Source organism: Trichosurus vulpecula, chromosome 6 (genome assembly GCF_011100635.1).
Source record: "Trichosurus vulpecula isolate mTriVul1 chromosome 6, mTriVul1.pri, whole genome shotgun sequence".
Taxonomy (NCBI): Eukaryota; Metazoa; Chordata; class Mammalia; order Diprotodontia; family Phalangeridae; genus Trichosurus; species Trichosurus vulpecula.
Genome location: NC_050578.1, coordinates 202599296 through 202622061, shown reverse-complemented (window position 1 = coordinate 202622061; position 22766 = coordinate 202599296). Strand labels below are relative to the sequence as shown.

The window sequence follows — 22766 nt, the reverse complement described above, 5'->3', positions numbered from 1 at the left end:
AAGGGGGTCACAATTGGGAAGGTACCAGCACAGGAGCAGGGGACAAAGTTCTAAAATCCAGAGGCAAAGTTGAAAGGGACTGAAACATGGCTAGTCTGAGTCTATTCCCAGAAGGGAAGCCTTGAGAAGAGCTCACCAATGGGAGAAGGAGGCCAGAGAAGCGGAGACATATTACAAGTTGAAAAGGCCCCATGTGCGTAGAGAATTTCTAGGTTACTGTGTAAAAGTAGCTCTAAAAACAGCAGCACAGCCACTAAAGCTTGGGACAAAGTACTCTCTACTCTACAAGCAGTCATACCCCATTGAAGCACTGAGAGTCAGAAAGGGAGCCTAGAGAGGAAGAGAGTGATTAGACTTATTCTCTCTGGCATTAGAAGACTTAATGAACCAGGAGTAATAGTTGCAAGTTTCAGAGTCAGATTTCTGTTCAATGTAAAGGGAAAAAACTTTCTAACAAGTATAGAAGTATTCCCAAATGGGAAACTGATGGTTTCTCATCACTGGTAGTCTTTAATAAAGATCATAGGACTGCTTATTAGTAATGTTTCAGAAGGAATTATTGTCAGAATTAATGATTTATAAAGTTTTTTTTCTAGGGCAGATAGGTGGCATAGTGGATAGAGTGCCAGGCCTGGAGACAGTAAGATCTGAGTTTAAATCCAGCCTCAGACACTTATTAGCTGTGTGATCCTGGGCAATAACTTAACCCTGTTTGCCTCAGTTTCCTCATCTATGAAGAGCTGGGGAAGGACACAGAAAACCAGTCCAGTATCTTTGACAAGATGGAGTCAGACATGATTGAAATGTCTACCAACAAAGTTTCTTCCAACTCGGACAATCTGTGGCCTAGGTTCAAATCTCACATCTAACCATAATTAACTGCATAACCTTAGGTAAATCACTGAATGTTTTGCCCCCTTACTTTCTTCCTCTGTAAAATAGAAATAGTAATGTCTGATCTGTCTAAGCTTACCAGGTTGTTATGAGAAAAGTGCTTTGTAGATGTGAGCCGCTGTTAATGTTATTATTTTTTGCAGGTAGAAGAAACTGAAAGAGCTCGCAGGGTACAAAGAGAAAAACTTCAGAAGTTTCAGGACCAGTTGCACAGGAAAGATGAAGAACTGCAGAGCCTCCTTACATCCTTTGAACACTATAAGCAGAACCAAAGGCAGCAAATGGCTGTGGTGAGAGAGCAGGAAGGCTTCCTCAAGGGCCAGGTGCTTCGACTGGAGGAGGAAGCCCAACACCTCCGGGAGGCCACAGCTTCCCTGATGGCGGAGCTTGAGGCAGGGGGGAGCCACGGCTTGGATTCCCAATTAGAGAACCCATTGGAAACAAGCAGATCACAGCCTTGGTGCATTGGGGAAGATCTGGCTGAGCTCCGGGCTTTCTTAGAAGTGGGTGAGCTTCAGGCTCGGAGACAACTGGCCTCTCTACAACAGAGCCTAATGGCACTGCTTGCTAAGGAGGAGAGCAACAACCAAGAGAAGGAGGAAATCCTACGCCAACTCCAAGAGCACCGGGACACCGTGCTCCACCTGCTCGTGAACAAGCTGGAGGATTTCCGAGCTCTGGGGCCAGAGCTGCCAAGGGAAGAGCTCAAAGAGCAAAATAACAGCCTGCAAGATGATCTAGGAGCCAAGGTAATAAATGAGACCAAATATGGCACACCCCCCAAGGACAGTGCCAACTTGGTAAATGAAGAAAATACAGGATGTGAGCATGTATTTGTTTACTTAGAGCCTTTTTTTACACTCATGTATTGGGAAGTCATAGTTCTATGCAAGGTGTTGTTTGAGGGAAGGGAATAAGCATTTATTAAGTACCTACTATGTGCCAGAGACTGTGCTAAAAACAGCTATTATTTCATTTGATCCTTAATCTGAGAGGTAGGTGTTCTTATTGTCTGCATTTCTGGTTCAAGAAACTGAGGCAGGCAGAGGTTAAGTGACTTTCGCAGAATCATGCAGCTAATAAACGTCTGAAACCAGATTTGAATGTAGGTCTTCCTGACTCTAGGCCTGGTGCTTTATCCACTATGTCACCTAGCTGCCCAGGATATGTGACATGGCCCCTGCTCTCTTGGAGCTAAAAGCTTAGTTGGGGGGAATAATGACAACAAAAATAAAAATAAATGATAATACCTACTATTTATATAATACTTTAAGCTTATGATGAGCTTTATAACAACCTTATAGGGCAGGTACTATTATTGTCCCATTCTATAGATGATAAAACTCAGGCTTAATAAGGCTGTAGCTCATGCAGTCACACAGCTATTAAGCATCTGCTGTAGGGCTCCAACCTAGGTCTTCCTTACTCCAAGTGAGGCACTCTATCCACTATGCCAAATGTGGGCATATGTGAAACAAAAAACATGATGCCATATGAAACTGCCTGCTGGATTATGTGGGGCAAACTGTAAGTACTCTTAAGAAGTCAGAGGAAAGGGGGCTTAGTGGCTTTTTAGGGGAGCTTTTCCAGAGGAGGAACTGGTATTTGTGCAGGACCTTGGACAGTGGGTAGGGTTTTGAGAAATTGGTGGAATTTAGTGATAGTAATTGAGAGAAAGGGAAAGAACCGAAATAAAAAATACTGGAAAGTGTAGATCAGCCTGAGAAGACTTGAGTAGGCTATGTAACTATCACTAAAAGTCAATAATACTTCTAGGGCTTATGGAAGTTATCATGTATATAGCTTATTTGTACATAGTTATTTGCATGTTGTCTTTCCCATTAGACTGTGAGCTCCTTAAAAGTAGAACTGCCTTCCCCCTTTCTTTGTGTCCCCAGGCCTTAGTTCAGTGCTTGGCACAAATTAGCCTCTTAACCAATATTTATTGACTAACTGGTTGCCCCTTGTACCAAGACAGATCAGAGCTCCTGTGCCATAGAAGATTGTCTTGGAGAGTTGATATGCTGAAAAATTCATCATACTGTAGCCAATCTGTTGATGGACATCTCTAAATATGACAAGACATTCACTTGGATACCAAACATCTAGTCTAACATGACACCTGCATGATTGGACTTCTCCAAAATGGTAGAACCTATAATAGCTTGCTTTCTACTGGCATCGCTTTTGAGAGCCAAGTGTCACCTGCTCACAATAATAAGACATTGAAAATGGACTTTAGCAGGATAATAATTATGATTATAGGTATTTTCATTATATTATCAAATCTTGCCCTATTTAGAAGTTTATAGTTATAAAGCACTTAATATAAATTATCTATTTTGCAGCATGATGTAGCAAAAAATAATTTGGAGTAAAAGGATCTGAGTTTCATTCCTAGTTCTGCCACTTATTACCTGTATGAACTTTGAAAATCACTTAACCTTTTGGTGCTTCAAGTTCCTTATGTAAGGAATTGGAGTAAATTACCTTTAACACCCCCTTCAGATTTAAATATTGTGATTTATCCAATAACCATGTGAAGCATAGAGGGCAGATGACATTTCCCACATTTTATTATGAATAGAATCATGGAACCTGTTCATGGGTCTCCAGAAGGGATTCCAGAGGACATCCAGGTCAACCCCTACTTTTCTAGAGTATCTCTGAAAAATGATCACCTGGTCTTTAAGAACTCAAGTTTGTGGAAACTGTGTACTAACTGAGATAAGCCATTTGGGGACTTTTTGTTACTTGTACTAAGTTCCTTGTACTAAGTCATAAACAGTCTTCCTTATTATTTCCATCTCTTGGTCTGAGTCATAGACTGGGACTAAGGAAAATGACTCTATCCATCAGTCCTCACTACATGTCTAGCCTGAACATGACAATCTTTTAAATCCTTTAAGGAAGTTATCCCGTCACTCTGAAGCCTGGACTTCTCAAAGTTAAATATCCTCAGTACTTTGACTGGTCCTCATGACAGGGTCTCAAATCCCCAGCCTGGCTGCCATCCTCTGGGCTTGCTGATCACTTTCCTTCCTGCATCAGAAACTGATCACAGTACTCCAGATGTGATAAGGTATGGGACAGAGGACAATAGAAATGTCACCTCTTTCATTTGACCTAGGAGGCAGGTGGTACAGTGAATAGAACCCTGAGCCTGGATAAGGAAGAACTTAAGTTTAAATCCAGCCTCAGGCATTTCTTTATCTATGTGACCTGCCACTCAACCTCTGTTTGCTTTCAGTTTATTCATCTGTAAAATGGGGGTGATAATACAACCTACCTCCCAAGATTGTTGTGAGAATAAAATGAGATAATATGTGTAAAGTGTTTTGAAAACCTTGAAGTGCTATATACATGACAGTTGTTGCTCTCCTCCTCCTCCTCCTCCTCCTCCTCTTCTTCTTCTTCTTCTTCTTCTTCTTCTTCTTCTTCTTCTTCTTCTTCTTCTTCTTCTTCTTCTTCTTCTTCTTCTTCTTCTTCTTCTTCTTCTTCTTCTTCTTCTTCTCCTTCTTCTCCTTCTTCTTCTCACCATTTTCTGTTGATTTATCCCAAGATCATCTTAGCTTTTTCAGCTGCCATATGATACTTGATATAGCCATGAGGTTAAGTGAGTCACCCAAGGTGATACAGTTTATAAGGGGCAGATTTGAAACTCAAAATCAAATATTCTTAGAAAATATTGATAGGACACAGCCCCTTGCCCTCAAGCAGCTTACAATCAAAAATAATCATGTAATAATACTAGCAACAGCGACAAGATTTACATGGTGCTTTAAGGTTTGCAAAGTGTTTGCCTGTGTAATCTTTTGTGAGATGGGGTTATGGCAAGTCACCTGAACAGAAATTTTATTAATCTCCTACTGTGTATTGGGGTAGCTATGAGTTTAGCTAATGTGATCTTTCCTCATAGAGTTCATTGTCTAGAAGGGTCATGGCCTTGATGCACACAAAATGCTACAACATAGGATATGGCATGATAAGTGTGCTGGGCAAATGACAGTACTGTATGAGGTCAGATGGTGAGTAGGGAGATGAGAGTTGATTGTGTGTCTTTGAATAGATTATAAGCGACGTTGAAAGACAATCAGAAGTTGAGAATTGCTGCTGGGGAAGGGATTCCAAAAAAATTTTGTGAGGAGTAATAATTCTCTCATAGTATGCCTTTACTTCCAACTATTACCCTTTCAAGGAAAAATCATAACATACATGCTGATCCCATAGAGGACAGGGCAACTGTGGAGACAACCATGTAGCCACATGCCTGCAAAAGAAGGTGGTGGGGTAGCTTAGCCAATAAAACCAGAAAGTAGGCTTGGGACAGAGGCTGAGAGATGTGCAGGTGCTTGGTCAGATGGGCAACAAAAGCAATTTTGGTCTGTGTTATTTAGTACCTTTTATCCATATTTCCTATCCATATTTGACCCATTGACTCAGCCTATGTACGTTTGCTCTGCTCATCCCTATCCCATGATGCACCTTGGATTCCATCCCCTATTTCTCCTGGTAGTGTACTCTGCCCCCAACTACTCCTTCCAGTTACCAGGAGAGTCAATTTTCAAACACATTGATAAACGTTAGTTTATCTGATTTTTAACTGATAACTATTCATTGTCACTCAAAAGAGAGCAGGATCCTGGGGAATAGAACACAGGAAGAGTAACTTAGCTGCAGGAGGAAAGGAAGAGGTCCCAGCATAGTTCTAGATTCTGCAGTGGGGATGGGGAAATTCAGGTTGAGAAGGACAGTGAACAATTTAAAGCTACAGGGGCACAGGAGGGAAGTGAACTCAGCTGTCACTTGTTGTGTACTCTTAAGACACTTATCAAATTTTGCCCATTACAATTATATATACTTGCTGCTTTCCTGTCCTTCTACTAAACTATGAGTTCCATGAGGGCAGAGACTGTCTTATCTAAGCTTTACATCTCCCCTAGCAGAGTGCTCTGTACACAGTGGGTGCTTAATAAATATTTATTGTTTAGCATTGTATTATAAATAATACAGTTTTGCTCTGGTCCTGCCGGCTGAAATGTGATAAAGGTCATAGGCCAGCACAGCATATTTCATCAGGGCGGCCACCTTGAGAATTTTATTTTCCTGTTTTATTAACAAGTCAATCATAAAATATATAATTCTAATTTGTCCAAAAAAATAAACAAACTAAAACATAATCAAATTAGTTTTTTTTAAATCAACAATTAAGCTTGACTTAACTATAGGGATTGGTGCTGGATCTGTGGTTTCCTGTATATAGGGAACTCTGGGATAAGGATTTGTAGTAAGATGTTGTTCAGTTTTTTCAGTCTTGTCTGATACTTTGTGATCCCTTTTGGGGTTTTTGTGGCAAAGATACTGAATGGTTTGCCATTTCCTTCTCCAGATCATTTTATACATGAGGAAACTGACAGAAACAGGGTTAAGTGACTTGCGCAGGGTCATGCAGCTAGTAAGTGTCTGAGGCCAGATTTGAACTCAGGAAGATGAATCTTTCTGACTCCAGGCCTGACAATCTATCCGCTCTAGCTGACTTGAGTCCAAATCCCAGCTCTGCCAAATGAAAGCTGTGTGACCTTGGGTAAGTCACTGTCCTTATTGATAAAAGGAGGGGATTGGGTTGAATGTCCTCATTAGTTTCTTCAAGCTCTTTATCTAGAATCTTACAGTATGGCGGAAAGTGTGTTGGATCAAGACTCAGGAGACGTGCTTCCTCCTTTGGTGTTAGAAGTGGGAAAGAAGATAGAGAGAAGTACCAGTGCTCTCTCTCCTACACTAGCAGTAAGCTTCAACCTCCAGCTCTCATTGACAGAGGAGTAGCTGAGGAGGGTGGGAGTAGCTTGGATCTCCATTCTCCAAGATTTAGTGGTACCATGGAATAGGAGGGTACTGGTGTAACAATAGTCTAGTAGAGGGGTAGGAAACCTGGGGCTTCGAGGCCACATGTGGCCTCCCCGCTCCTTGTCTAGTAGATACAAAGAATCAGATAATTTCCAGAGCTGGAAGGAAACTTAGAGGCCATCTAATCCAACACAAACACAAAAAGTAACCCCACCTAGAACATGCCCAGCCAGTTTCTGCTAGAAGATTGAAGGGGAGCCCATGAACTCTTTAGGTTTCAATCCTGGAAAGCCCTAATTGCTAGGATATTGTCCTATGAGACGGAAGATGCAATGCATTATATATACATGTACATAATGTACAATTGCCAAAAATATACGATTACTCATTGATTGATTGGATCCTAGTGCCAAAGAGAAATGCTTTGTACATTCCAAGAACAAAACCTCTTTTTAGCCTGATCACTCTCATTATGAAAGCACTTTGCTCATTTAGTGTTACTAGAGAGCCACCTAGTGGCAAGAGGAGGAATCTTCATGTTTCTAGTCAACTCCAAAGAGTGTCTATCTAGCTGTACTTCTTTCCCTATACAAAGCCCTTGCATCCACTTGCTAACTCTCTCTAACAAAGAGTAGTGACTTTGAAAATGGCAATGTTGGGTATTGAGACATTATTAAGTTGTATAAACATGATAGAAAAGAGAATTATGTGTGATGTGATGCAGTAAAAAGTGTGTAGTATAAGAAGTCAAGAGGCCTGAGTTGTTTTGTTGTTGTTTGGTCATTTTTCAGTCATGTCTGACTCTTTATAATCCAATTTAGGGTTTTCTTGGCAAATATACTAGAGTAGTTTGCATTTCCTTTTCCGGCTCACTTTACAGTTGAGGAAACTGAGGCAAATAGGGTTAAGTGACTTACCCAAGGGCACGCAACTGGTGTCTGAAGCCAGATTTGAATTCGCAAAGATGAGACTTCCTGACTTCAGGCCTTGTGCTCTATCCACTGTGCAACCTGGCTGCTCAACAATGTCTGTCCAACAGAGGACCAAAGGGTCACATGAGCGTGACTACAACACTCATGAGTGTGGCTCAACCAGATTACAATGTAATTGGGAAATACTTAACAAAATAAATAAAAATACAGTAAGACATGGATAACATTACAGCTTAAAACTAAATCAATATGCAGCTTGTAGAGATCCTTCTGTATGGCAGCATTGGTCAAGGTTATGCCATTAACTCCCTGTGTGGCCTGGAATAAACCACTTCCATACTCTTGACTCCAGTATCCTCATCTGTAAAATGAGAGAACTAAACTAGCTGAGCCTTGAGGTCCCTTTGCAGCTGCAATGTTCTATGTTTTAAGGTTCCTTCTAGCTCTAAGTTGCTTCTAGTATTAATTTTCTATGAACCTGAGAATGTGATTACATGCCTAGTACCTTTTAAAATTAAGATGCTAGCCTATGAGATTACTAAATCAAGAAAGGAACCATGATTCTTTGCTTTAGAAAGTCCTTAGAATTCAAAATAATTACTGTCAGAACTCTGCCATTTGCAGAGGGTACCTTGAGTCATTAGCAGGGACTGCTAGGGAACTGCCAAGCCCTCAGATGATGCCAGATTTCCTATCAGGCTTCATTACCAAGAGTCTGGCCAAATGTGGGGGTGGGGAACTACAGAAGCTGATAACTGGTTCAGGTATTTAGTCAAATAATAGATGCCAAATCAATGTCACCATGAGCTTGATAAAGAGAAGAGACAACTTCACTGGCAGGACCAATGCAAAGGCAAACCTGCACTGGAAGGTAGCCTGGGTTCAAATCACAGGGAAGCTGTCGCCTCGTGGTGGAGAGGAGTGAGTCAGTGATAGGAGTGAGAGAGTGGTAGATTTCTTTTAATAGGGAGCCATCCAATACAGCATGTCAAAACACTCAAGGAACTATAAGATTAGAAGTATATTCTTGATTCCCCCAATGTCTGCTGGATAGCCGAGCTGTCATTTAACCCTTGGAAACAAGTGGGAAGGAACTTTATTAAACTAAATACACATATGGAGACATTGGATTAAATTCATTTCAAAGGGGAAAGAGAAGTGCACATTGTTAGACCCACCCTAAGTAGTCATGTCTGTGGAGGTAGGTGGAACAGCGGATAGAACACTGAGCTTAGAATCAGGAAGACTTGAGTTCATATTTGACCTCAGATATTTACTAGCAGTGTGACTCTGGGGAAGTCAATTAACTACTATTTGCCTCAGTTTCCTCATCTGAAAAATGGACATAATAATACATCTATCTCCCCCTTCCCAGGGTTGTTGGGGGGACCAAATGAGATAACATTTGTAAAGTACTAAACATGGTGCCTCACATATAGTAGGTGCTATATAAATGTTAGCTGCCACTTTTCCTCCTCCTCCTCCTCCCACTACTGCTACTAACACTACCACCACCGCTGCTACTACTACCATTAACACTAGTACCACTACCACCTCTACTGCTACTAGTACTACTGTTGCTGCTGCTGCTACTACTACTACTACTACTACATGTATACATATAGGGATTTTAGAGTTGCCTTTTCTGTTTCTCTCTGGAGAGGCAGCGTGGTCTACTGGACAGGGAGATAGCTTTGAAGTCAAGAAGAACTGGGTTCAAGGCCTACTTCTATCACAGACTGGCTCTGTGGCCCTGGGCAAGTCACTTAACCACCCAATGCTCTAGTCAACTCTAAGATGAGAGTTCTTAGTATTCAGGGGGTAAGTAAACTTGGATGGGAAAAAAATTCCTTACTAACTAAACTAAAAGATTATTCTGACAGTGGAGCTACCAAAGGGGCTTATGACATAGAATAGGTTAAGAACTCATGTACTGGGACTGTAGGTTGCAGAAAATGTGCTAATCAGCACAGATAGATGGAATATCCTCACCTGGGAGTTCCCTCTACCAATAAAATCACAGGTCCAGGCCAGTCCCTTTTTCTTTCTGACATGCCTTCTGTCTATTAGCAATTGTAGTTGAGCTTTCTGTAAACAGACTATTGCAAACCAATGGCATAGACCCCAGGAAGGTCAGTGACAAAAATAAAACTGTTCCATATGCAGAAAAATATTTATAGCCATATTTCTTATGGGAACAAAGAACTGAAAACCAAGTAGATGTCTGTCAAGTGGGGAATGGCTAAATAGATTGTGCTACGTTAATGTAATGCAATACTACTGTGCTGTAAGAAATAGTAAATGTGATTAATTCAGAAGAACATGGAAAGATTTACATAGACTGATGTAAAATGAAGTAGGGCAAAGAAAACGATGACTATGATGACGTAAAGGGAAAGAACAGTCACCATAAAACAGTTGAAACAAAGTGAAATTATAACAAAGAAGCTTGAATCCAAAGAAGATACAGAAAAAGACAAGTCCTCCTACTCCTTTAAAGAAGTGAAATATCTACAGATTTGGAACATTCTAATTTTTTTTTCTCTTTGTACTTTTTTAAAAAGTCTTCTTTATGAGGAATGGCCATGGGGAAGGGGCAAAGGGATGATCTTAGATGATGTAATGATAATAATGACATCATTTATATAGTCACTTTGCAAAGTGCTTTACAAATGTTATGTCATTTCATATTCATAACAACTCCAGGATCTATTTTATCCCCATTTCACAGATAAGAAAACTGAGGCAGACGGGTTAAGTGGCTTGCCCGGGGTCACACAGCTAGCAAGTATTCATTGGTGGATTTGATCTTAAATCCTTCTGACTCTAGGTTTAGTGTTCTCTCCCTTGTTTTGTAAAAACAGAAGTTATAACTAAAATTTATTTTGTAAGAGAAAATAAATGATAGCAATAATAATAGATTGGTCAGTAATAGATTGTTATAGCATTTCCCATCCTTTGGGAATAGTCTAAATCAGTAGCATCAAATTCAAATAGAAGATGGATTCTGTCACATATTGATTTAGAAAGCTTCAAATTAACACTATTTGTATTTTTAAAAAATATTATTATATGGCATTGAATCTATTTGACTTTGTATTGTATTTTTATTTATTTCTTAAACATTTCCCATTTAAATTTTAATCTGTTTCTGGCCTTACTTAGGAGTTTGGGGGCCCAAGTTTGAGGCCCCTGGAAAAGAGAAGGGACCATATTGCACCTGAGCTATGTAAAATTTGGGATTTGTTCCTACCTGGAGCATCTTAGCCCAACTCTCTTCCCACATCATTATTCATTATTTTTCTCCGCAGGGATATTCATATTTACCAGAAATTATGATATTCAATTTAACTCAATTCAACAAGAGTCAGTTAAATAATAAGTGCAAAGTATTATGTGAGACACTGGGGATACTGAGTTCAAATCCAGCTTCAGACACTTAGTAAGTGTGTGACCCTGAGCGGGTCACTTAACCCTGTTTGCTTCAATTCCTCCTCTGTAAAATGAGCTGGAAAAGGAAATTGCAAACCAGCCCATCAACTTTGCCCCCAAAAAATCCAAAGGTGAATCCCAAAGAGTCAGACATTACTGAAGTGACCGAAAAACAAAAGCAACAAACTACTAAAAAAGCTTAAACACTCACTAAGATCTTTTATAGTATAAGGTACTTTATAAATATCAGTGATTATTACTAATGACAGCTGGGGAGTCAGGGAAGATCTTTGTAGGAAGTGGCACCTGTGCTGTGTCTTGAAGGAATCTAGGGATTTCAAGAGGCAGATGAGGAGAATGAATGCATTTCAGACATGGCAGACCACCTGTATACGTGTATGGAGATTGTAGATAGAATGTCCTTCAAGATGTGTAACTCTCACAAAGTTGACATAGTGTTATTGGAATTTTCTTGGCATATTTGCCTCCTTATTTAAATTCTCAGATAGACTTGTATTCTTATCAATGGGAGTTCTTTCTCCTCCCATGGAGATTAAACCCTTCTATATTCACTCATCCTGAATGATTCTTCTTGTGGTTTGCATAAGTGTTTCACAGAGGAAAGGCAGTGTGATGGAGAGGAAGGGGAATAGGATCGAGATTTGAGATCTGACTTTGAGTCTTGGCTTTGTCACACTACTTGACTGTGTGACTTTTAACAAATCACTTTTCCTCTCTAGGCTCCAGTTTCTACAAAATAAGGGAGATAAAAGTATACTCATCTGATGATTTCTAAGGTCCCTTCCAGCACTGACACTCAGTGACTAGGTGATCTTTAAGGTCCTTGCTGATTTTATGATAGTGCCCTGAACACCTTTCCCTGGGTCTTTTAATATGCTGAGGTTACTGTTACAGCATTCATGCCATCCATTGTCTCCAATTCTTACTAGATGAACAGTCTGTACTGCAGAAAGATAATGAATTGTGCCCAGAATTGAGAAAGGATAAGAGTGCTGATAAATCATTCAGTGCTTCCTGTTACCCCAAACTGCTTGGACACTGAAGTCCATATTTCTAACACCAATATTCTCCTGGAAATGCTGTCTGACTATGAATCATAAAACACTCAGGGGGAGCAAAACTGTAGGTGACCCAAAGAGCAATGGAAAGAGATGCATCATGGGCATAAGTAGCCAGTAACACATGTACCAACAATAGTACATATTCTAAAAGTATTCAGAAAGATCTTTCTTATAGCAAATTAAATTTGAAGTGTACAACACAGAAAAACCATGTTTTATAATAATAATATATATAACCATAGCACTTTGTTTTCAAATTTTCAGGAAGCTGAAGACTTGACTAAAACCAAAGACTCTGAAGTTCTGTTCTCTTCAGCATCACAGACACAGGTAGGAACAGGAGTATTTGAACATGGTTATGATTCTGTATCCACTGTTAGATAAGATCTGAGAGTCCCCCTCTGTCTTTCAGGGCATGCCTTTGTCCATTCAAGAAAGATATGATTGGTTAGTTAATTGAGGTGTGTACGGGTCTCATTCAAAGAAGCTGAAGATTAAGTGTGTATAATCACAATGATAACTCTCATCAGAGCTTTTTTCAATATAGGCTTAATCATTAAGTGTTTGTTAATAGATTTAGCTCAAGTACTGCCTCCTATAGGAAGCCTTTCCTGATTCCACCATTTACTAGTGTCCAACATTCCAGCACTATGAAATGTCTCTTAAGAATATATTTTTCTACTTGCTTATATACATACACATTTCCCCCCTCAGTGGAATGTAAGGGAAGGAACTGTTGTATTACCTTAAATTTTTTAAAAAAGACCCAGTATAGTGCCTGACATATAGTAAGTGGTTAATAATTCCTTGCCAAACTGAATTGAATTTATAGTTATGAAGTAATTTAAAATATATTGTTTCATTTGATCCTCAGCATCAACTCACGGAGGGAAAGAATGTGACTGCTATCCTTATTTATCAGATAAGGGGACTGAGATTCCCTTGTCAGAGATATCAGAGACCAAAGAGATCAGAGAATATCAGCATTGGAAGGGTCCTCAAAAGCTATCTAGTCTAACCCATAATCCCCAAAAAGAATTCCCTCAAAATAAACACAAGATACCCAAGTGGAATGATAGGAGAAGATTCAAATCTTCGCTAAGCCTCTGTCCCTGCCCTCCTGAAACTTTCTGCACAGTGCAGGTACAAGATATAAACATAGATATAAAAATAATCAATAATTCATGATGTGCATATTAGAGGTTTGTAAATCAAAGTGCTTTGTAAGATATAAGGAAGAGGATCATTGCTGACTTGGAGAATAAGGGAACGGTTCATGTAGAAAGTTCTCTGTCTTTGTGTCTTATCCCCTTACTAGTCTGTAAGCTTCATTAAGTCGGGGGCAGTGTCTTGCTTACAATTTGCATCTTTTGCCAGCATGTCAGTCAATAAGTCAGTCAGTTAACAAGCATTTTAAAAATGCCTATTATGTGCTAAGCACTGGAGATACAAAGAAAAGGAAATAAAAGCTAATGGGGAAGACAGCATGCCAAGAACTATGAAGAAACAAGTTATTTGCAAGCTAAATTATAGATAATCAATGGAGGGAAGGTAGTAGCATTAAGGGAGATTGAGAAACACTTATTGCAGAAGATGTAACTTTAGTTGAGACTTAAAGGAAGCCAGGGGATTTAGGAGACAGAGATGAAGGAGAAAGAGTTCCAGGCATGGTAGACAGCAAGTGAAAATGCCCAGTCAGGAGATGGAATATTTTAATGGAGGAACAGCAAAGAGGCCATCATCACTTGATCACACAATACTTGTGGGGGATGTGAAGTGTAAAAAGACTGAAAAGGTAGGGGGACCAGATTATCAAGGGCTTCAAAAAGCAAACGTTGGCAGCTAGGTGGCACGGTGGATAGAGTGCCGGGCTCGGAGTCAAGAAGACCTGAATTCAAATCTGGCCTCAGGCACTAGCTGTGTAACCCTAGGCAAGGTACTTAACTCTGTTCACCTCAGTTTCCTCAACTGTAAAATGAGGGTGGTAATAATGCCTACCTCCCTGGATTGTTGTGAGGATCAAGTGAGATAATAATTATAAAGTATTTATTATAATGCATGGCACATAATAAATGCTACATAAACAGTAGCAGCAGCAGCAGCAGCAACAGCAGCAGCAGCAGCAGCAGCAGTAGTAGTAGTAGTAGTAGCAGTAGTATTTCTATTACATTTGATCCTAGCGGCAATAGGGTGCCACTGGAGTTGATTAAATGTGTGTTCAGCATAAGCATACTATTCTGCACAGATGTGGGTTTAATAAATATTCATTGAATGAATAAATTAATGGAAAACATACAAAAGAATAAAGAACAAATCAAGACAATACATACAGAATGGGAGGATCCAGGGAACAGGCTTCAGAACAATGGGTTAAAATTTCAGGGAAGCAGACATGGATTCCACATGAAGAATGTGGTCCAAACAGTGGGTACTGTACAAAAGTAGCATGAGCTTTCTCATAAAATAGTTAGTTTCATAACCCTGGAGTAGATAGAGTGTTACAAAAGTTGTAAAGAGGGTGCCTGTGTTAGGTGAAAGGTTATATTAAATCATCTTTGAGGTTCCTTCCAACTCTGAGATTCTGTGATTCAGTGATTCTAAGAGAAGTAGGATTGTAGAAGAGTGTGAGGACAGTATGTTCTAGAAGATTTGTTGGAAGGTCTGGTACTTGATTTGGGGTTTAAGGGATGAAGATGGTTAGGATTGGCAACATAAAGAGAACTTTTCTGATTAAATAAATAATGAGTAAAATATTGAAGCCATAAATAAGAATAAGCATGTGGATTTGGACCTATGATTTCATTGGCTTACTGGTACAGATTTGCACATTCTCTCCAACTTACAGACTTTGAAAATTACCTAGGTCACTGAATGAAAGTCACCCAGCAAGTATGTATCATTGGTGGGATTTAAACCCACATCTTCCTGGCTCCCAGGTTGATTTTCTTTCCCCCACAATAGAAAGAGGCCGCACTTCTCCAAACCATAAAACACATATATTACATTGAAGAGCAAGTAGACCAGCCCCACTGATCAGGGAATTGTAGTCAAAATGAGGAGGATGTTAAAATCAGGTTTGGAAAAGAAAGCCATTGTCAATAAATAGCGCATTATTATGTACTTTTTATTTGAGAACATGGTATAAGAGAAAAAACACTAGACTAGGAGCCAAAAGATAGACAGACAGACAGACAGACAAACAGAGCATTTATTAAGAACTTTATTTATTATTATGTCCCAGGTGCTATGCTTAGTGCTGGGAATACAAACAGGCAAAAAACAAGACAGTCACTTCCCTAAAGGATCTTACATTCTAGTGAAGGAAGACAACACATAAAAGGAGATTGAAAGGGATGGTGGTAGTGGTGCAGGAGGTACCTGCATGGGCAGGGTCCAGAAGGAAACAGGAAGTTGTGGGCTGAACCAGGTTTAGACTAAGCTTAAGTGACATAGCCTCTTCTCAAATGGAAGTTCAGGGATGAACTCACCAATCAGAGGAGATTGTAGAGGTGAAGACATGAAGAGCATGAAGATGGTCACTGAGGGAGAGTTTCAGAAAAAAACCAAGCCCTGCATACAAGACTAAACTCTACCCACATGACCTTGGACAAGTCTCTTAACCTTTCTGAGCCTGTTTTATCAACTGCAAAAATTAAGATAGTAATATTTGTACTCTGTGCTTTACATGGTTGTAATGGGGTTTGATCTGCAAGCTGTAAAGTGCTTTAGAAATATGACATAAGAGGATTATAATTATATGCAAGAAGAATTTGTAATAAATACAACTAAAACTCCAACACAACAATGATTATTATTTTCTCTCCTGTCTCCTGTTTTCTTCCTTAAGAGCAAGCCCTCATTTTTTCAGGACGAATTGCTACCCCTCAAATGGGAGGCGGCTCTTGATCCCAGTAGAAACAAAGCCTGTCAGACACCATTTGTCATTGAAAATGCCAAGGGATCTTGTGCTGTTGCAGGTATGGATGTTTCATGTCCTCTTTCCATATGACTAATGTTCAAGACTCAAGTACATGGCATAGATTACGAAGGAGGTGATAAGTAGCTTATGGCCATCCTACCGATTGATTTACATGAGGGAATTGTTAGGGGACTGAAGTCAATTGAAGTCAATGATAATTACTTTGGGGGAATATTAAATCCCCATGTACCTAGCCATCTCTGCTTGCATTAATTATTTTTGTGTCCAGAATTTATCAACACTATGACCTGAAATGGAAAGCTGAAAGGAGCTTTATCTTGCTTCTTGACCTTTTCTAGAGTCAGAAGTGTTATAACAAAATTATCTAAGTGAGCCCAGTAGCCCCAGCTAGCAGGTAAAACAGCTTGCTGCACTACATACTTTAAATCGCAACTTTCTGTGGGCATGTGAGCTCATTGAGTAGGTGTAGACACTTGGATTTTTAAAAATTTTGTTCATTGAATTCAGGACCTCAGGCTTAGTAAGATACATCTCCATGATGTTCTTCTTGCCTCCTTCCCCAAATGTCATTCAAGCATCTGACCCAGCTTAGGTTGTTTACTCTCAAACTGACAATGATATACATTAGCCAGGTTCTACACATGCTCAATTCAAACTTCAGGGGGAGGGAGCTCTCCATGGTCCAGGTCTCCATGGTCTGAGGTGCTTGAATACTGGTGACTTGGTTCATCCTCTGGTTATCTCAAACCGTTCTTTGCTACTTTGCCATTCTCATGGCTTCCTGGTGGATCCTATTAGTTTTCATTATAATTTACTGAGCTATCATTTGAAGATGCTGATTTGTCTTTTCCAATGTACATTGATATAAAATATTTTTGAAAACAATAATGCCTGAACATTAACCTAAAGTTAGCAATGTTTTATTTAGATACTACTAAGTATTAAGTATTATTGGACCCTAGTTGGCTATTAATCACTTCCATCCTTACTCCCATTTAGTCTTTTTCCATAAAAAAATAATATCAGAGTTGGAAGGGACCCTAGAACATAGAATATTGTAAGTCAGCAAGAATAATAGTCATAGCAACAGCAACAAAAATGATGATAAAAACTAACATTTGTATGGTATTTTGTTTTAAAAGTATTTCATTTTAATTATCTCATTTGATCCCCACAGCATCTATGTGAAATGGGTGCTATTACCCCCATTTTTCAGATAAGAAAACTGAGGTTCAAAAGAGCTTATTGCTTTGTCCAGCGCTATACAACAAGTAATCAAGCATCTGAGACAGATCTGAACTCAGATCTTCCTGACTCCAAGAACAATGTTCTATCCATTACATTAAACTAGATCTTTTAAAATGGAAGATTTGATATCAGACCCAGAAGAGCCTTTCCATAAAGAATATTAGAACAGAAAGAGTGTGAGGACGTAAAATATAAGAGTTATAGGTAATCCTTGAACATAAAAATAGAATGCTAGAGGTGGAAGGGATCTCAGAATTTACAATTATAGAACTGGAAAGGACCATTTAGTCCAAACCCTTCATTTTGAAGATGAGGAAAGCATAGCCCGGAGAGACAAATTCTCCAGAACAGACAGCTTATTTGTTGCAGCACTTGAACTAGGGTTCGGGTCTCTTGCCTTCTAGGTTTATGTTTGTTCACTGCATTATGACTCTAGACCACTTTATCCTTTATACTGTTACATCTATTTTTCTCATTCTGGCCTCATAATAATTCTGTGGGACAGGTAGGTCAAGTGCTATTATTTCCATTTTACAGATGAAAAAGCCGAAACTCAGGGCAGCTAAACAACTGAGCTGAGGGCATACATCTGTTTAATAGTAGAAGCAATATGGTAGTTGTTGGGGATGGAGAGTATTGGAAGAGCTGAATTAAAACCCTGAGTCACTGAATTCCACTCTACTACCCTTCCTTGGATCCAAAAAATTCTTAATTCTACCATTGAAATAAGGAGACCTTTTCCTTTATTCCCTCTTCATACAGTGCCTGGAAGATCAAGATGCCAGAGAACCTTTATAGCCAGTATAGGAAATGGGTAACAATTATTAAACAGAGGGGAAAAAACACCATTTTTCTAACATGACACCACACACAATGGGTATACATTGGGAAATTCTAATTGTTCATGATGCCTGCAACATTAGTCATTATGCGTTTTAGTTTATCTCTATTTATTGCAAAACCATATCTTTATAGGTCTTCCAGCTGAGCAAGACTGTGATTGGGGCTCATTTGGAGGCATGAAAGGATCGCCAGCCTTGCTGCCCACCTTGGATAACTTGGATGAACTTGAAGAAATCAAGATATCTGACAGTGAACAGGTGAGACCAAATTTCTCCATCTAGCATAACTGCCCAGTCAGAGACTAATTGATGGAAAAGTTTCTGAGGACATCTGGTCCAACTTAGATGTGGTCCAGAATGCCTTTTGCAAATCCTCAGCAAATAACCATGCTGCCTTTAGGTCAAGAGATCCAGTGAGGGAGAACCTATACCTTCAGAGGTATCCATTTCTATTTCTTGTTAGCCCTCTGTGTTTTTACAACTTGCATTGGTTAGAGTTTCTTGTGCAGCCACAATGGTACCTGTAAGAAATATTTGACACCTTTCCCCCTCTAAGCAATTTTTCTTTGAGTTTTAAGATTTTCATTATTAAAAGGCTTCCATTCTTGTTTGTCTGACTTTCTCTACAGAACACAGTTTTCTGCTCCCTCATCCCTTTTCATTTTTATGCCCTCAACTAAATAGTATTAGAATAGAGAAATAGATAGTTGCGCTGAACTTGCTAGGTTTACTTCATCCCCAGACAAGAATTCCTATGTTTTAAAATGCTAACTTACATTCTCCATCTTCTCAGTCACCTTTTCACTTTCTCCAAACCCTCCTTTTCTTTGAAAATCTCTACTTTCACTGTTGGGGGCAGTGATAAACATTCTATGTGTGTTCCTAAGATTGTTTGGACTATGAGTACATAACCGTTAGTTGCTTCTGGAAAGGCCATTTGGGCTCAAAGGCATCACCAGGGGTTGGCCATGGTCCTCAGGTTGGATGAACTCCTCAAGGCTCTCCGTCACTTTTCAGCCACATGCTCTGAGAAGGCAGAAGAGCTTCCTGTTGTTTATGTCAGGCAAGCAGACAGTTACCTCTGTGCCTCTCTGTAGGGACTCACAAAAACCCACTACCCCTCTCTTCTTCCATGAACTATGACTGTATTAAGCAGGTCATGTGACACAGTGAAAAGAACACTAACTTTAGAATCAGAGGATCCAAGTTCAGATCCCATACCTTTGATGCTTCCTACCTTGAGTTTGGGCAATTAAAGCCACTTACCCTCCCTGAACTTCATTTTCCTTATCTGTAAGATGAGGAGTTTGACTATATATCTTTTGGGATCCGTGCTAACTTGGGATCTATGAACGTCCATCAGATGGGGCAAGTGGATCTACATGCTTTTGTTTCATAAGCATTTATTAAGGACTTGCTGTTTGCAAGGCACTGCAATGTAAGTGCTGAGAATAAAAAGACAAAAATGAAATATTCCTTCAACTCAAGGAGCTTACATTCTGCTAGGCATTTATAACATATATCTTTCTCTCTCCCTCCTTTCCTCCAGCTACTACCATAGTTTAGGCTCTTGAGACCTTTTGCCTAGACTATTAGAATAATCTCTTAATTAGTCACACTGACTCCAGTCTCTCCCCTCTCCAATCCAGTCTCTGCATAGTTGTCAGATTTCTATTTCTGATGTTCTTGTCTGATCTGACAAGGTCACTACCCTGCTTAAGAACTTCAGTGGCTCTCTTTGACTGTAGGATAAGCTGCAAATTCCTTAATTTGGCTTTAAAGCCATTCATGATTTATCTCCAGCCTAACCTTTCCAAATAATACAAAGCACACCCCTATACTATCTCTGTGTAGTCTAGCCAAACCAAAGACCTCATTGCTCCTCATGAACAACATTCCACTTCCCACCTCCATGACTTTGCATTGGCTGTTCCCCAGATCTTGAGTGTACCTTTTCTTTATCTCTACCTTGTGGAATTCCTAGCTTCCTTCAAAGCTCATATTCACTTCAGCTGCTATGTTCTATAATAAGCCCTTCCTGATCCCCTCTGACCAATTTTGTGTCACCCTCTCTCAGAAATTATATCTTCTATAAACACATACACATTGTATTGATTTTTTGGTGTTTCATTGCCCCTGCAGTTTTCACACAGCAAAATCCAATCTCCTTAAGTACAGGAAATGTTTTGTTTTTGTCTTTGCAACCTAAGAATTTTGCCTAGCACATATTAGGCCCTTAATGAATGCTACTTGAATGAAGATAAGTAAATATATAATATATGTTTATATTGTATATGTAAATATATAATAAATGTAATATAATAATATATAATAAATATGTAATATTTATAAAGCAATAAAAAGTAATTTTATGAAAGTCACAGGACTTTTTGACTCATATTTTATATTATTTTTCCTTGGCACACATGAAGCTTTTAACTATCTCCTGAGACGGGCCACATTCTCTTCTGTGAAAAAAAATTCTTTACCTATTACTTAGATCCCATTGTTTCATGGCCTTCCCTCCTTCTATGTCACACTCTTCCACTGGTATCTCTTCATATGGGTTAGGATTCCCCTGTATCACCTCACATACTTTTCCCCCTTGCATTTCTTTCTAAAAGTACTCGTTCTATTCTTCCAGGCAACACTTGAATCTCAGCGATAAACTGGAGCTAGAGATCAACTGCCATTTTGTGCATACAGAGATTACACAAAGTATTATTGGCAGAAATGCAAATTTAATACAATCTGTATAATTTACTTCTTATTCTTCATGCTTTGGGGAAGCCAGATCATCAGTCCTTTGGAGTTTTTTTGTAATTACAACTACAACTTACCTTTACATAGTACTTTAAAGTTTCAAAAGTGCTTCAAAGTTGTTATTTCACTTAAATTTCACAAAAAATTCATTAGGTAGTTAGCATTGGTATCATTAACTACATTTTAGAACTAAGGAAACTGGGGATGAGAGAGGTTCAGTGGCTTACTCATGAACACATAGCTATTGTGTCAAATGCAGTCTTTGAATATAAATTTTCCTGACTTCAAATTTTGAACTCCATTCACCAACCCTCTGGGGTAAGTCTTATGTCTAAGCACTGATAAAAATTGTCTTTGCCATTCTTATTCACTGCGTGGAGGGAGTCTCATTTTGCTTGTTCTAGCCATATCTGATTAGTGGCTTTTAGTTGGCATCTAGAATATTTCTACCATTCCCTTACATAATCAGAAAGACAGAATGTAATCCCTAAGTAAAAATCCAGTTACAAATTAGAACTAATTATACCCTTTGTTTTTCCTTGCTCCTCAACTCCAAACAGTTCTGTTTACTTCTTTTGTTCCTTGACTTTTTGGTAGTGGTTTCTTTTTCATGAGAAGTAGGTAGAGACTCGATGACCATCTGTCAACCATGGTGTAGTGGTGATTCTTGGTCAGGTATGATTTAGACTAAATGGCTGACCTCTCATGTCATTTCCAGTTCTAAAATTCTACAATTTTTGTAATTCGCAGGGCAATGATGAGTTTCAAATGACTTAAGTGAAGCAAAAGTATATTGTAGACTCTAAGATATAGCTTGTTGTTATGGTAAAACTGATTTTGAATAAAAGAAAAAGAGCCAAATATTTATTCTTCACTTAGTATGTGCCAGGCACTGTGCTAAATGCTGGGGCTAAAAATACAAGTCAAAAGAAAAGCACTCCCTGCCCTCAAGTAACACAAATTCTGATAGGGCAAGGTGACACATTGAAGAAAGCTGAAGAAAGGGCAGGCAGTGGAGGAGGTACCTGACAAGGGCAAAAGCTGGAAAATGAAGGCTGACTGATCTGGGTCCTTCCTCAAAATGGAGGTTCTGAGAAGAACTTACCAATGGGAGAGGGAGGCTATCCGGGTAGAGGAAGAAAGCAGCTTAATCTGTTTTCATAAGATCAAAAGATTGAAGGTTATGAATAAATACTCTTATTTGGCAGAATCTATTCCATATGAAGCACAATTTGGGGCACTGTGGAGGTTTTAAGAAGCATTTGGCAAGATCCCTATCCTTGAGGAGTTTATAGTCTATCTAGAGAGAAAAATCTTGAAAACATGCTTTATCTAGTTCTACAAAGTTTGTAAAATATGTTATGTATATTATGCATTTGAACCTCACAACTGGAAAGCATAGGACACTAATAATCCCATTTTACAAATGAGGAAAATGAGGCAGAGAGGGATTATGTCTTGCCCACAGTCATACAGGCAGTACTTGTCCTAGGCAGGTTTCAAAATCAGGTCTTCCCAAGTCCAAGTCCAACATCCCCTTGATGGCTCCACCTAAAAACCTAACTTTCCTTAATTGGATACTTATTACACTATCCTAGATTACCCTCCTGATATATCAGCAACTCAATCCAGACAAACATTAGCTCTCTGACCACATCCTTTATTACCCCTCAGATATCTCCTCTAGGAAGTCTTTTCTGATTCTCCAAGCCGTTAAGGACGTCTCAATAAGCCCTCCCAAGCATTTCAGGTTTTGCTTCTCTAGGATGCTGGTCCTGTATTACCCATA

At 39.2% G+C, this 22766-nt stretch overlaps 1 protein-coding gene across 1 annotated transcript in view; it reads left to right on the top strand.

The window, feature by feature from the left end:
- The window catches only part of C6H4orf50 (chromosome 6 C4orf50 homolog), a 132441-nt gene that overhangs the window by 5416 nt on the left and 104259 nt on the right, over positions 1 to 22766 (top strand). Inside the window, exons 3-6 of the mRNA XM_036765076.1 lie at positions 1038 to 1643; positions 12449 to 12514; positions 16032 to 16161; positions 18348 to 18472. Of these exons, the coding sequence (XP_036620971.1) occupies positions 1038 to 1643; positions 12449 to 12514; positions 16032 to 16161; positions 18348 to 18472 (927 nt within the window). The remainder of the gene's footprint in view (positions 1 to 1037; positions 1644 to 12448; positions 12515 to 16031; positions 16162 to 18347; positions 18473 to 22766) is intronic.